Here is a 13,055-nt window from a genome sequence, read left to right as displayed (position 1 = left end):
TGAGCCCTGTGTTGGTTTTCTAGAGCTGCCATAACAGGGTACCAAAAAGTGGCTTAAAGCACAGAAATTTGTTTATCATAGTTCTGGAGCTGAGACATCAAACTTATTTGATAACATTGGTCCTTTAAGAGGGCTTAAAGATGGTCCTTAGAAGATGGCTTTTAGATGTCCTCTTGTTCATGTGATATTCTCCCTATTTGTGTACTATCCCCAAATTTCTCTTTTATAAAGATGCCAGTAATTTTAGATTTCAGCCCACTCCAAGGTCCTCATTTTACCTTAATTCATTCTTTAAAGACCCCATGTACAAATAAAGTCACATTTTGAAGTACTGATCTTTAGGACTTCAGCAAATGAAATTTGGAGGGATACGATTCAACCCATAACAAGCCTCTCTAATGAATTTCTAATTTCACAAAAAGTGAAATTTTAATTCCATAATTTCCATTTCATTCTTTTCATAATTTCTATTTGTGGTCTTTGATTTGACATTGTCACCATACTCTCCTTTACCTCTGTAATTATGCTTTCCTTTTGTACTGTGAACATATCTATGAGTAATCTGATGTGTGGTTGCTCTTAGGCAGTTGTGTTGCCTCCTTTTTTCTTGGGATATAAGCTGTATTTTCCTGTTTTTCACATATGTCAAGTTTTTACTGGAAACTAGACATTTTAGATAATATAGTATAGCAACTCTGTGTGCTTGTCCTTACCCCTATCCTAGGGTCTTGTATTTGCTTACTTATTTTTTTGTAAATGGCTAATTGGATATTTTGAGGAAATCTATCCTCCCCATACACCATTAAGCCTCTTATGTTGCTCTTTTTAAAAAATGCATTTGGCTGGCACCGTGGCTCTTTAGGCTAATCCTCCGCTTTGCGGCGCCGGCACACTGGGTTCTAGTCCCGGTCTGGGTGCTGGATTCTGTCCCGGTTGCCCCTCTTCCAGGCCAGCTCTCTGCTGTGGCCCAGGTGTGCAGTGGAGGATGGCCCAAGTGCTTGGGCCCTGCACCCCATGGGAGACCAGGAGAAGTACCTGGCTCCTGGCTTCGGATCAGCGCGGTGCGCCTGCTGCAGTGCACCAGCTGCAGCGGCCATTGAGGGGGTGAACCAACGGCAAAGGAAGACCTTTCTCTCTGTCTCTCTTCTCACTGTCCACTCTGCCTGTCAAAAAATTTTTAAAAAAAAGCATTTATTTATTTATTTAAAAAGCAGAGCATCAGAGCAAGAGCGAGAAAGAGATCTTCCATCCATTGGCTCGCTCCCCCAAATGGCTGCAAAAGCCCGGGCTGGGTCGGGCCAAAGTCATGAGCCAAGAACTCTATCCATGTTTCCAACGTGGGTGGTAGGGCCCAAATACTTTGGCTGTCACTGTTATTTGCTGCCTTCCCTGGTATGTTAGCAAGAAGCTGGATCAGAAGCAAAGCAACTGAGACTCAAATAGGCACTCCAGTATAGGATACCTGCATTGCAAGTGGCAGTTTTAACCTACTATGCTGTGACACTCGCCCTTCTCATGTTGCTCTTCAGGGAGGAGGCACAACTAATCCTTTTCTTGCACATCTAGTATTTGGAAACTGGACCATTTAGGATATAGTACAGCAATTCTTGATACTATTTTTTTCTAAGGATTGTATTTTTATTTGCCCAACCTAAAGAATCTGTCTCCTTGTGGTATATAGTCATTGATGTCTGTGCTTAGGCTGCGTTTTTATTCTTGTTTTTCAGCTTTTGAAATGAATAGGTCAGCCAGTCAATGATTTGGGCAAAGGTTGTGCCAGTACTCTTTGAGCCAATAAAGTTTCTAATGTCTGCTCATCAATCTGTGAGCTGTTGGGTTAATTGGGGTATGCGGTCAAGTTATGGATATTTTTCAATTCTTTCTTGTTTTTTGCCTTTTCATCAACTCTATTTTCCACACCTGTATAATTTTTCAGTAAGAGATTCATGGAGACCTTATATGAATCCATATATGACCTCTTATTTCCAAAATCTCCCTTTTAAATTTCTGGTTGGTCTACTACTTGCCCCCACTTTGATAACCCCTATCTTGCAATGCTGCAGGTTTTCCCTGTCCAAGTCCACTGCTTTAAGCCAGGCAAGCTATAGGCTGCCTCTCAGTGAGTTGATTTTTGCCCCCTTGGATCACAACCTGCCAAAACTATAGATTTCTTTGACTGAAGCAGGAGTAGGGTAATGGAGGCATCTCTAGGCAAGACTGCAGATTCCAGCCATTCCTGCCTGAAGCTCTGGCAGTTTTGTAAAACATTTATAATTCTCAAGGGATAATTTCCAGAGGCCTGACATTGTGTGTGTAGGGGATAACTTTGTCCAGCATTGTGCATGTTTATTGTTTTTCTGGAAGGGAAATCACTGAACTCTTCATCCTGCCATTACTTTTTCATGGTGCTTTTAATACCAAAAATGATATTTTTTAGAAAGTAATGCAGCTTAATTATTTGTCAGATTATATCTAAATGCTTTCCACACAGTGGCACTTAATTATCACAGTCAGCCAACTTCTTCATTCTCCTATTATTGGGAGTTTTTCTGCTATGCATTTTGTTATTAATCTTTAGTATACCGTAATACATGATAAAGTAGGTTAATACAAAAGTCTATTTTAGAAACAGTATGATAAACTTAATTAATTGAGATATGTTGATGGAAATAGATAAGTTGGCAGGGTAGGAATCTGATGCAATGGTTAAGCCAGTGTTGGGGATCCCTGCTTCCCATATCCAAGTTCCAGGGTTTCATTTCCACCTCGGCTTGTAATTCCAGCTTCCTACTAAATCACACTCCGAAAGCTAGCAAGTGATGGTTCTATTACTTGGGTCCCTGCCACTGATGTTGAAGACTCAGACTGAGTTCCAGACTCCTGACTTTGGCCTGGCCCAGCTGTAACTATTTCAGGCATTTGGGAAGATCTCTCTGCCTTTCACATACATAAAATGCTTTATAAAAAAGGATAAAATGCCTAATTACACTTTTTTTTTAGCCTTTTGGCAGTTATGGTGTAGGCAAATATCTCTTAGAAATCCTTTCTTAGAGATAATTGTACTTGTTAATTGAATAGCTAGATCATAACTGGATTTCATAAGCATTTTCTTAAAACACATTATACAGGATAACATTTTTTTTCCAGAGATGGGGAGACAGACAGATAGAGCTCCTATCTGCTGGTCTATTCCCCAAATGTCCACAATGACCAGGACTGGACCACCAGGCCAAAGTCTAGAACTAAGAACATGTTCCATGTTTCCTTGTGGGTGGCAGGGATCCACTATTTGAGCCACCAGTTTGCTGCCTCCCAGGATGTTCGCTAGCAAGAAGCTGGAACTGGGAGTGAAGCTGGGATACAACCTAGGACTCCAGTACAGATTGTGGACATCCTAACCAGTAGCTTAAGCATAAGGTCAAATGCCTCTCCCCAGGATCACCTTTTGTTCTAAGTAAGACATAAAACTTATAAGCTGAATAAGGAATATATTAATAATTGCTCATATAAAGGCTTAGAATTTCTATATAGAAAAATTCCATTACAAAGTAAAAAGATAAGCAACAACCTAGGACAAAGTGTTTGAATCACCCTTGAGTAGACAGAGAGCTAATTTGTTTAATGTGTAAATGGGTTTTACAAATTGATTAAAACCAGTTACACAGTAATCAGAAGACCAGTTCAAAAAACAAGAATAGGCAGTCTACAGAAATGTATATATTGGATATTGTTAAGAATAAACGCTCAGACTTTTAAAGACATTCAGGTGAAATTGACTGCAAAACTGCTTTTCCATTAGGTAGATAAAGATTTCCAGACGTTTATAGTACCCAATATTAGTGAAGATGGGGGAGATGAACTCTTCCTCTTGTTATTCCTTTGGAAACATCTGTCAGAATTTAAAATACATTTAGCATTTTGCTCAACAATTTGAAATATGTGAAGAATATATACCCTAAGGAATATTCATTCATTGCTACTTTTTATAGCTGAAATATTTTTAAAAGAACCATAATTTTCATTAATGGAGATCCAGTGAACCTCCATCAAATGAAAGACCACCCAGTTTGTAGGAAAGCATGAGATGAATTTATATGTAATGATGTAGAAAGTGTTTCAAAATATACTACATTTTTTAAAAAAGCAAGCTGTTCCTTTGTATATTTTATCTGGTTATGCTGTGTGTGCACAGAAAATATCAGCAAGGCTAAGCACAATGTTTTTTAAAGATTTATTTATTTATTTGAAAGAGTTACACAGAGAGAGGAGAGGCAGAGAGAGAGAGGTCTTTCATATGATGGTTCACTCCCCAGATGGCCGCAACGGTCAGAGCTGCGCCGATCTGAAGCCAGGAGCCTCCTCCGGGTCTCCCACGCGGGTGCCGCGTGCTTTCCCAGGCCACAGCAGAGAGCTGGATTGGAAGAAGAACAGCCAGCATATTCCATATGGGTTGCCAGTGCTTCAGGTCAGGGCGTTAACCCGCTGTGCCACAGCGCTGGCCTTGATGCTCAATTATTTTAAAATTGATATCCTTGAGGTAAAGAGTTGGTAGAAGGGAGAGTGTTAGGGTGTCATGTTTCTAAATTGTTTACTTCTTAATAGCAAGTTTGTATTAAATTTATATTTTAAAGAAAAATATACATTATATAGTATCTACTAAATTTATAAATTTAGAATTACATGTATATATTTGCAAGTGAAGAATTATAGTGAAATTTTTCTAGTTTGTTTCCTGGTTAGGTACTGAAACATGAAGACTGATTAATTTACAAAGTAAAAGGACTGCTTTCTCTTAGTTGGAGATTATGCATAAACAAATGATTTTATTCTTAAGATTTGAAATATCTTTCAAAATCACAACCTGGCTGAATAATTCATTTATTTTATATCTAGTGTATTAAAAATTTTATCTCTAGGGAAAGATTTAATAAACAATCTATATAATATAAAAATATATTAGTTATTTAACATTTCATGTAAAATTGTATTGGGTTCTAGAATAGAAAATTTTTTTAAAGATTTATTTATTTATTTGAAAGGCAGAATTACACAGACAGATTCCATTTTCTCGTTCATTCCCCAAATGGCTGGAACATCCAGGGTTCAGCCAGGCTGAAGCCAGGAGCATGGAACTCCATCCAGGTTGCCCACGTGGGTAACAGAAGACAAAGCACTTGGACCATCTTCTGCTGCTTTCCCAGGCATGTTAGCAGGGAGTTGGATTGGCAGTGGAGCAGCTGGGACTTGAACTGGTGCTTATCAGGGAGGCCAGAGTTAAAGTCGGTGGCTTAATCTTCTGTGCCACAACAGTGACCCCAGAAATTTATTTTAAGTTGGATTGAACATTATGAAGTAGTATGAAAAGACAGTAAAACAATTTCTTAAAAGTAGTACATGGTGTTGTAGTGTAGTGAGTAAAGCTGCTGCTTGCGATGCTGGCAACCCATATGGGCGCTGGTTAGTGGCCCTGCTGCTCCACTTCACATCTAGCTTCCTGCTAATGGCCTGAGAAGGATAGCAGAGGATGGCCCAAGTGCTTAGGCTCCTGCTACCGTATTGGGAGACCTGGAAGAAGCTCCTGGCTCCTAGCTTTGGCCTGGCTGTTGCAGCCATCTGGTGAGTGAACCAGTTAATGAAAGAGCCTTCTCTCTCTCTCTCTCTCTCTCTCTCTCTCTCCTGTTTCTCCCTCTTTCTCTGTAACTCTTTCATATAAATAAATAATTAAAAAAGTAGTAGATACAAAGTTTTTCAATATTTGTATCTCAAAATATTTAATTTTCATGTTTATAGATTTATAAGTATATTATATTTTTTATTTTCTTTAATTTTATAATACCTTAAGTATTAATTTATGAAAATTGTAAGTTAAAATTCTAATCATAAGTAACTAAAGTTTATTTTACATTATGAAATCAAATTTTGTCACAGGTTTCGTCTTGATATATATCGATGTTTGGCCAGTCCAGCTCTAATAATGTTAACAGAGGAGGATCCAATTCTGAGAGCATTTGAACTTAGTGCTGATTTGAAAGAACTAAGCCTTGTGGAGGTGGAATTCAGGTGGGAATGAATGGAAATTATACATTATATAATATCTTTTCTTTCAAGATCTTCTACCTGAGTATCTTTGTAGGCTACTTTGTACTTATTTATACTTGATCCAAGATTATCCATTTTGTTGCTACTTAGTTGGGATTTTCCTTCTCTACCCCCAAGGGAAGACATCCTGATCACTCCTTCCCTGTCTGCCCTCTGCCACTGTTTAACTACCCTTATTCTCCTGCTCCATTTTCAACCTGGCCAGGGACATTCTAGGGCAATAGGAGTTGTTACCTAAAATAAGAGCAAACAATGTAATGGCTCTCTGTCACACCTCCCCTCATTCTCAGATTCTGTAATCATCACCCTTGGGACTTGATCCTTCAGATCTTCCAAAAGCACCTCGAGTGCTTTCGAGTGCTTTCTTTATGCCACGGACATTTGACATAGACCTCATCCCTGTTTGCTGAAATTTACTGGCAGAAGAAACTTAAAAGTAGACATAAAATATCATAGATTAAGTGGGATAAAAATCCAGCCTGAGTTTTCTTCTGAAATGAAGATCAAATATAGTTCTGGCACTTTGTATACCAAAGAGTCACTCTTAATATTTTCCTTTAAAGGGAAAGTTGGAAAATAAAAAGAGACTTTGGCAAAGCAACCTATCAAACTGTTCATTGAAACTGTAAAAAAAAAAAAAAAATCCTTAGAGAGCTATATTTAGTGGAATTGAGGGAAAGCTTTGAAAATGTTCCCTTGTAGCAGACTATCCCTGGTAGAATGATCAACATTTATTACCAGGTCCTGCTGCATAGTTTCTGTAGGGATCTGCACCTAGCCCTACCTTTTCTTTCGTATCCAGCTGCTTTGAGACCCATGTCTTGTGTGGCACCTGTCCAATGACTTCACAAGATTGTCAAAGTTCAAACCTCCATTGGAAACCTCCTCAGAAAGTTGCAATTTTCTTTAGCCTTAAAGCAGTAGTATACAAAGTATTCTTGTTAGATCTGAGGTCTTGTTAGTTCTAAGTTCTAGAAACTTTCAAAAAAATTATTTATAAGTTTTCAAATTTGGAATTATTGTATCTTAATTTGGATACCTTAAATTTTATTTAAATTTAATATGACATAAAGTATGTACTTTAATCAATATGTAAGATGTGGTTAAAGTGTAACTTGTTGTTAATTTTATCTTTATTGGCTGGTCAGGCTTGTTAATTCATTATTCTGTTTAAATATGAAGAACTTCCTATTGTAATATTATAATTTTATAAGTTCTGAGATACCACATGAAATAGAATTCATTCAACTCCTTCCAAAAAAGAATTTGAAGCAATTGCTATATTTTTATCATAAAGTAGTATGAAAAAGTTAAATTTGGATGTGATCATAGACCCCTGAAAAATAGATATAAAAGCTAGATATTTTACTAATATAAGAATCTAATTAGAAACAGCATTAAAACTGAAAGTAGGATCAAAGTTACAACTAGACCTCGGATTCCTGGCTTCCAGTCTGTATTTCCTTCTAAACTGTGCAACTACTTACTCACCTTGCAGTAATCCATTAGAGAGTAAGCATGTTAGGTTAGTAAGATGTATTAATTTTACCTTTGAATCTAGTGGTCTGTCAAATGTTTATGTAAAGATATCTTTGTAATAATATACACTTTTGATGTTCCTGTCTGTAATTAGAGCCCTAAACAAAGAAGCAGGTGATACTTCATTTGTTAAAGAAATTCAACTACTTATTATCTGGTAGTTTTGGTTATGTGGTAAACGCATAGAATGAATGTGAAAAATGTTAGTCTCTAAGGAAAAGAAGTTTTTTTACTTACAATTTGTGTAGCCACTTCACAGAAAACCCCATTGTATAGAAAGACTAACCAATGAAAATTCTTCCTGTTTCCTTTTCTTTTCCCCTTGGAGGAAAAAAAAATTGAATGAAAAAAATTATTTTCTGAAGTCTGACCCTAAGTTCATGATGCACAGTTATTTATTTCTGACTTCATTCTTGTTAAACTCAGACTATCAATTAGTTTAATTGATATTTTTAAAAAGGATTATGTGCTAAAACTTAATTTGTCATAAATTAAATTAGGCCTGCCTTTAAATAAAGCTGTTCAAACCTAAGAATGGAGCAGTGGTGATTTTGAAAGGGAATTCTTTACTGGGTATCTTTTAGTGTCTTTCTTCCTAGCTTGAATTTAACTCAATAAGCACTTTAAATTTGAATCAAAATACTATTTTAATTTCACAGTTAGCATAAACCTATGGTAGACTGTTACCAAAAAAACCATAGTTAAAAAGTATACAATAATATTGATTGGATAGTGATTTTTTTTATTCAGATAAGTAAATAAAGTGTTAGATGTGTTTACAGAGAATAAGAGCAAATGAATTAACTGAAGAACTGGTTGGAAGTATTAGAAGAATTTTTAGCAGTATCAGTATATATGATAAAATATTGTATTCATCTAGGGGTATCAGTCTGAACTCAGAAAACCTAATAGTGTCATAGTTTTCCCCAAAGCTATGGAGAATTTATACACCAGAACATTCCTTTGTCAATGGAAAATGACTTCAGATTTTGTGTAGCACCATAATTAATGCATAGTAAAAGTTTTCTAATAACTTAATTAGAAGATGGAAGTGATAATTTTAATAATAGATTGCTGCATTTTGTAGGAATGATTATGAGGAACTAGCCCGGCAGTGTAAAATGTTTGCTAAAGATTTGCTTGCACAAGCTCGGAATTCACGTGAATTGGAAGTTATCCTAAACCACACATCTAGCGATGAGCCTCTTGACAAACGGGGGTTACTAGAAGAAAGAATGAATTTAAGTCGTCTAAAACTTGCTATCAAATATAACCAAAAAGAGGTATGAGGCTTTCTGTGACATAATTAAATTGTTTTTCTATTATAGTCTAGCAACTCAGAGCAAAGGCTTTGGAGCAACATACTGGGTTGAAATCCTAGTTCTGACTCAAAAATTGTATGTCTGGGAAAATTGTTGAATCTCCATGAGCTTTGGTTTTAAGAATTAAGTAGTAATATATACTTAGAGAGTTTAGTGTGATGAGTCCTAAAATTGAACCAATATTCAATAAATAGTAGTTATTTTTAATAACATTAATTATGGTAATGAGAATGTTGATTTAGTGTTTTTGCTAAATAGTAGCTACACAAGTGAGATCCTGTGTGGGGAGTACCTTATAATGCAGTTCCCATGTTTTGTTTAGTTTGTCATAGATTTATTATGTTGATATGCTTATAAATAGCCCTTTCTATAGTAATGCTGATTTCTATTTTAAAGTATCAGAGATTATATTTCTTGATTCTTTTTATTTATAGTTCATTGTGAAGTCAAAATTTAGAGAGGTGCATGATATAACTAAATTGACTCTGACTTTTGTGAGCTCATTTCTTCCTATCAAAGGAAATGCACTCTTATACTCCCTGAGTGCATGCACACACACAGACACACACACATGATTCAGGAACTTGAAGGAAGGTATGCATTTTAAATTTGACTTTTTGAGATAATTCACTAAACATTAGCATTTTTTAAAAAATTAATTTTATTTATTTGAAAGTCAGAGTTACACAGAGAGAGAAGGAGAGGCAGAAAGAGAGAGAGGTCTTCCATCCATCAGCTGGTTCATCCCCCATTGGCTGCAACAGCCAGAGCTGTGCTGATCCAAAGCCAGGAGCCAGGAGCTTCCTCTGGGTCTTCCCAAGTGGTCTTCCACTGCTTTCCCAGGCCATAGCGAGAGCTGGATCAGAAATGGAACAGTGGGGACTTGAACTGGCATCCATATGGGATGCCGGCACTGCAGGTGGTGGCTTTACCTGCTATGCCACAGTGTGGCCCCTAAACAATAGCATTTTTATGTGGATAATGATATCTAGCTGATAAAATGGGATGTTGATAAATGATACCTTTAGGATACTGTTACTGTGACTCACTTTCATCATTAATATTATCAATAGATGTTGGGATAAAACTTCTCATATTTAGGTTATTACAAAAATGGAGCGTGAAATAGATAATGGTAGAAGGCAAGATACAGGACCTTTGATGCTAAGAATGGAATTTTTTATTATCTTGGTTGAAATGTTGAGCTTCTCAGTACCTTTGTGACTGAGGAAATTTATGTAGAAATTTAAAAAATATTTAAGATTACTTAGATATTATATTGCTTATTCAGATCTTTGACTTCAAATCCTATACTTTTTCTTCTACTTGGTAGAAATTTCTTAAGGTGGAACATTTATAGGAAAAAACTTAAGGGTAAGAATTTGGATCAAGGAAGATTGACAATTATAAATGAACAATATACCTTTATAGTTTAAAAAGGAAGTATGCTGCTAACATGTTTAGGTAGAGACAGAAAATATAAGAAACCTGATGTAATTGCCTCTCTTATATATTGTGACTAGATCTCACTGACTAGATATTAGATTAATATATTTACTTCTGTGTTCAACAACCTAAAATAGACATACTAGAATAGTATACTAGAAAACTGCAGAATAAAGGGAGAAAAAGATACAAACAACCAATATGATCAGAAAAAGAATCTTGAAGGTAGGAAAAAAAAAGATTGTCTTGGTCCTGGAAAGAAAATCTCAGTGGCAGTTTCTTATTAATATACATATCCCTGAAGAACTCACAGAGGATAATGAAATGATGCATTTTAAAGAAAATGAATGAAGAAAGGATGATACTTCATAATTTTAAGGATGATTATATAGAATTTTAAAAAACATTTATTTATTTATTTATTTGAAAGACAGGGTTACACAGAGGAAGAGATATCTTCCATCCACCAATTTTCTCTCCAAATACCTACAAATCTCCAAATACTTGCTGGACCTGGCTGAAGCCAGGATCCCAGAGCTGCTTCTGCGTCTCCCATGTGGGTATAGGGGCCCAACCACCTGGTCCATTTTCCGCTGCTTTCCCAGGCACATTAGCAGGGATCTGGATTGGAAATAGAGCATCTGGGACTTGAACCAGTGCCCATGTGGGATGCTGGCAGTGGCTTTACCCTCTATGCCACCACACTGGCCCCATAAATTGATTTTTAGAACTAAAGTTCTAAATATAATCAAAGGGGAAGATAGTATTTTCCCAAATAATTGAAAACTTTATAGATTATCATTGCTCAATAGGTAAATACCCTGAAACTAGTGGTAAAAATAATATTTCATAATTATTTTGGAAGAACTTCATATTCATTTTATTATGCTCTTGGATTCTGTAGGTCAAGAATTAGGGAAAGGTATGACAACAGTGGTTTGTCTTTCCTGCCCTGTGTCTGTGAGGGCTGGCTGGAATGCCTTCATTGTGTCTTCTCTGTGTAGCCTGGATTTCCACACAGTGTAGATATTTCAGAGTAGTAGTATGTTTCATATGGTGGTTCATGACGCCTATAAAAAGTGTTACAGTAAGCAAGCTGGAAATTACATAGCCTTTTGAGACCTTCCTGTTCGAATCTTCTGGTTAAGGCAGTCAAACCTCTTAAACTGATGGGTAAAGGGTCATTGCCTCTGTACCCTCTAACTCTTTGATGACAGGAATATCAACGGATTTGTGACCATGTTTCAAACTTAGGACACTTCTAATTGAAATTTTTTTCTTCCAAATACATATGTAACAATTCTGTTAGTGAAATCAATGTTATATAGAGGGAAGATAAGGACAGTACTTCATTCTGAGATTTCTGTGATAGTTTGGGGAAGGACAAAACTATTAAATTTGAAATGCTGGAGCTGGTGCTGTGGCATAGCAGGTAAAGCCACCGCTTGCAGTGCCAGCATTCTATATGGGTGCCAATTTGAGTCTCAGCTGCTTCACTTCCGATCCAGGTCTCTGCTATGGCCTGGGAAAGTAGTGGAAGATGGCTCAAATCATTGGGCCCCTACACCCGCGTGGTAGACCCAGAAGAAACTCCTGGCTCCTGGCTTCGGATTGGCCCAGCTTCAGCTGTTGCAGCCACATTGAGGGTGAACCAGCAGATGGAAGACCTCTCTCTCTCTCTCTCTCTCTCTCTCTCTCTCTCTGCCTCTGCCTCTCTCTTTCAAATAAATGAATAAAATAAATATTTTAAAAAATTTTAAAATTAAACTGGGTAGTTATTGGGAAGAAAAGCTATTTCTGGCTATTTCCCAGACATTTCACCTTGAGGAATAAATTAAGATACCCCACGAACACTAGAATCTGACCAGAAGAATAATGAGTGAAGATTGAGAAAAATATAGTATTTTAGAAAATTTCTTGATAAGCACAATGAAGAATAAAATTCTGTCCAATTATTCTTATTGCTACAGTATTACAATAATGTATAATATTGTATAATCTAAAATTATATTCTGCCTCATGATACATCTTCCTCAGATGGAAGAAATATTATTTTAGATTGCCTAATAATATTATAAGTCTATGTGTAATTTCATACATGATCACATTATTATATTCAGAATTATCAGACCCTTAAGTTAAACTTCACAACATGAATGTCATACTCACAAAAATATGGTCTATGAACATTTTAAACTAAGAAACTTTGGAAACTTTGATACTTGACCTAGAATTTTTTCCGGTTACTTATGAATATTTTTCCTTTTTTGCTCAAATGAAATTTGAGCATGTTTAATAATATCATTAATACATTTTAGGAAATTATCCATGTTTGCCTGAAGCATGAACATACCTAATTTTCAGATTTTGGTTGTTTTGCTATCTTGATTTCTTGTCACTAAAATCAGCAGTTTCTTTAGACCAAAGATATCCAAACATTAGTGGTATCTCTTTCTGTGGATTATGCATGTTAACTTTGAAATTTCATAAATGTTATTTTAAGAGTCTTTTTAAATTAAATGTGACAAAATAACTCAGTAGGCTAATAATAATCCTTAGTACTTATATGGTCCGTGCTATGAACCAGGCACTGTTTGAAGAGCTTTATGTTAATCTTCACGTCAACTCTGTGGTTAAGTACTGTTATCC

At 36.1% G+C, this 13,055-nt stretch overlaps 1 protein-coding gene across 17 annotated transcripts in view; it reads left to right on the top strand.

Moving 5' to 3' along the window:
- Window positions 1–13,055, top strand: part of TRPC1 (transient receptor potential cation channel subfamily C member 1) — an 88,426-nt gene that overhangs the window by 38,869 nt on the left and 36,502 nt on the right. For 14 of the 17 annotated variants that reach the window (XR_016232052.1, XR_016232051.1, XM_008266183.5 and 11 more), the window contains 2 exon segments: window positions 5,929–6,060; window positions 8,726–8,921. The exons of 1 other annotated variant lie outside the window; for it this stretch is intronic. Coding sequence is in view for 14 of the 16 variants with exons in the window: in XM_008266183.5 (XP_008264405.1) it covers window positions 5,929–6,060; window positions 8,726–8,921 (328 nt within the window). In the remaining 2 variants the exon portion in view is untranslated. 17 annotated transcript variants of the gene reach the window in all.

This window comes from Oryctolagus cuniculus, chromosome 4, assembly GCF_051225735.1.
Source record: "Oryctolagus cuniculus isolate XC-2025 breed Fujian yellow rabbit chromosome 4, ASM5122573v1, whole genome shotgun sequence".
Lineage (NCBI taxonomy): Eukaryota > Metazoa > Chordata > Mammalia > Lagomorpha > Leporidae > Oryctolagus > Oryctolagus cuniculus.
This window is presented reverse-complemented; position numbering and strand designations above follow the sequence as displayed.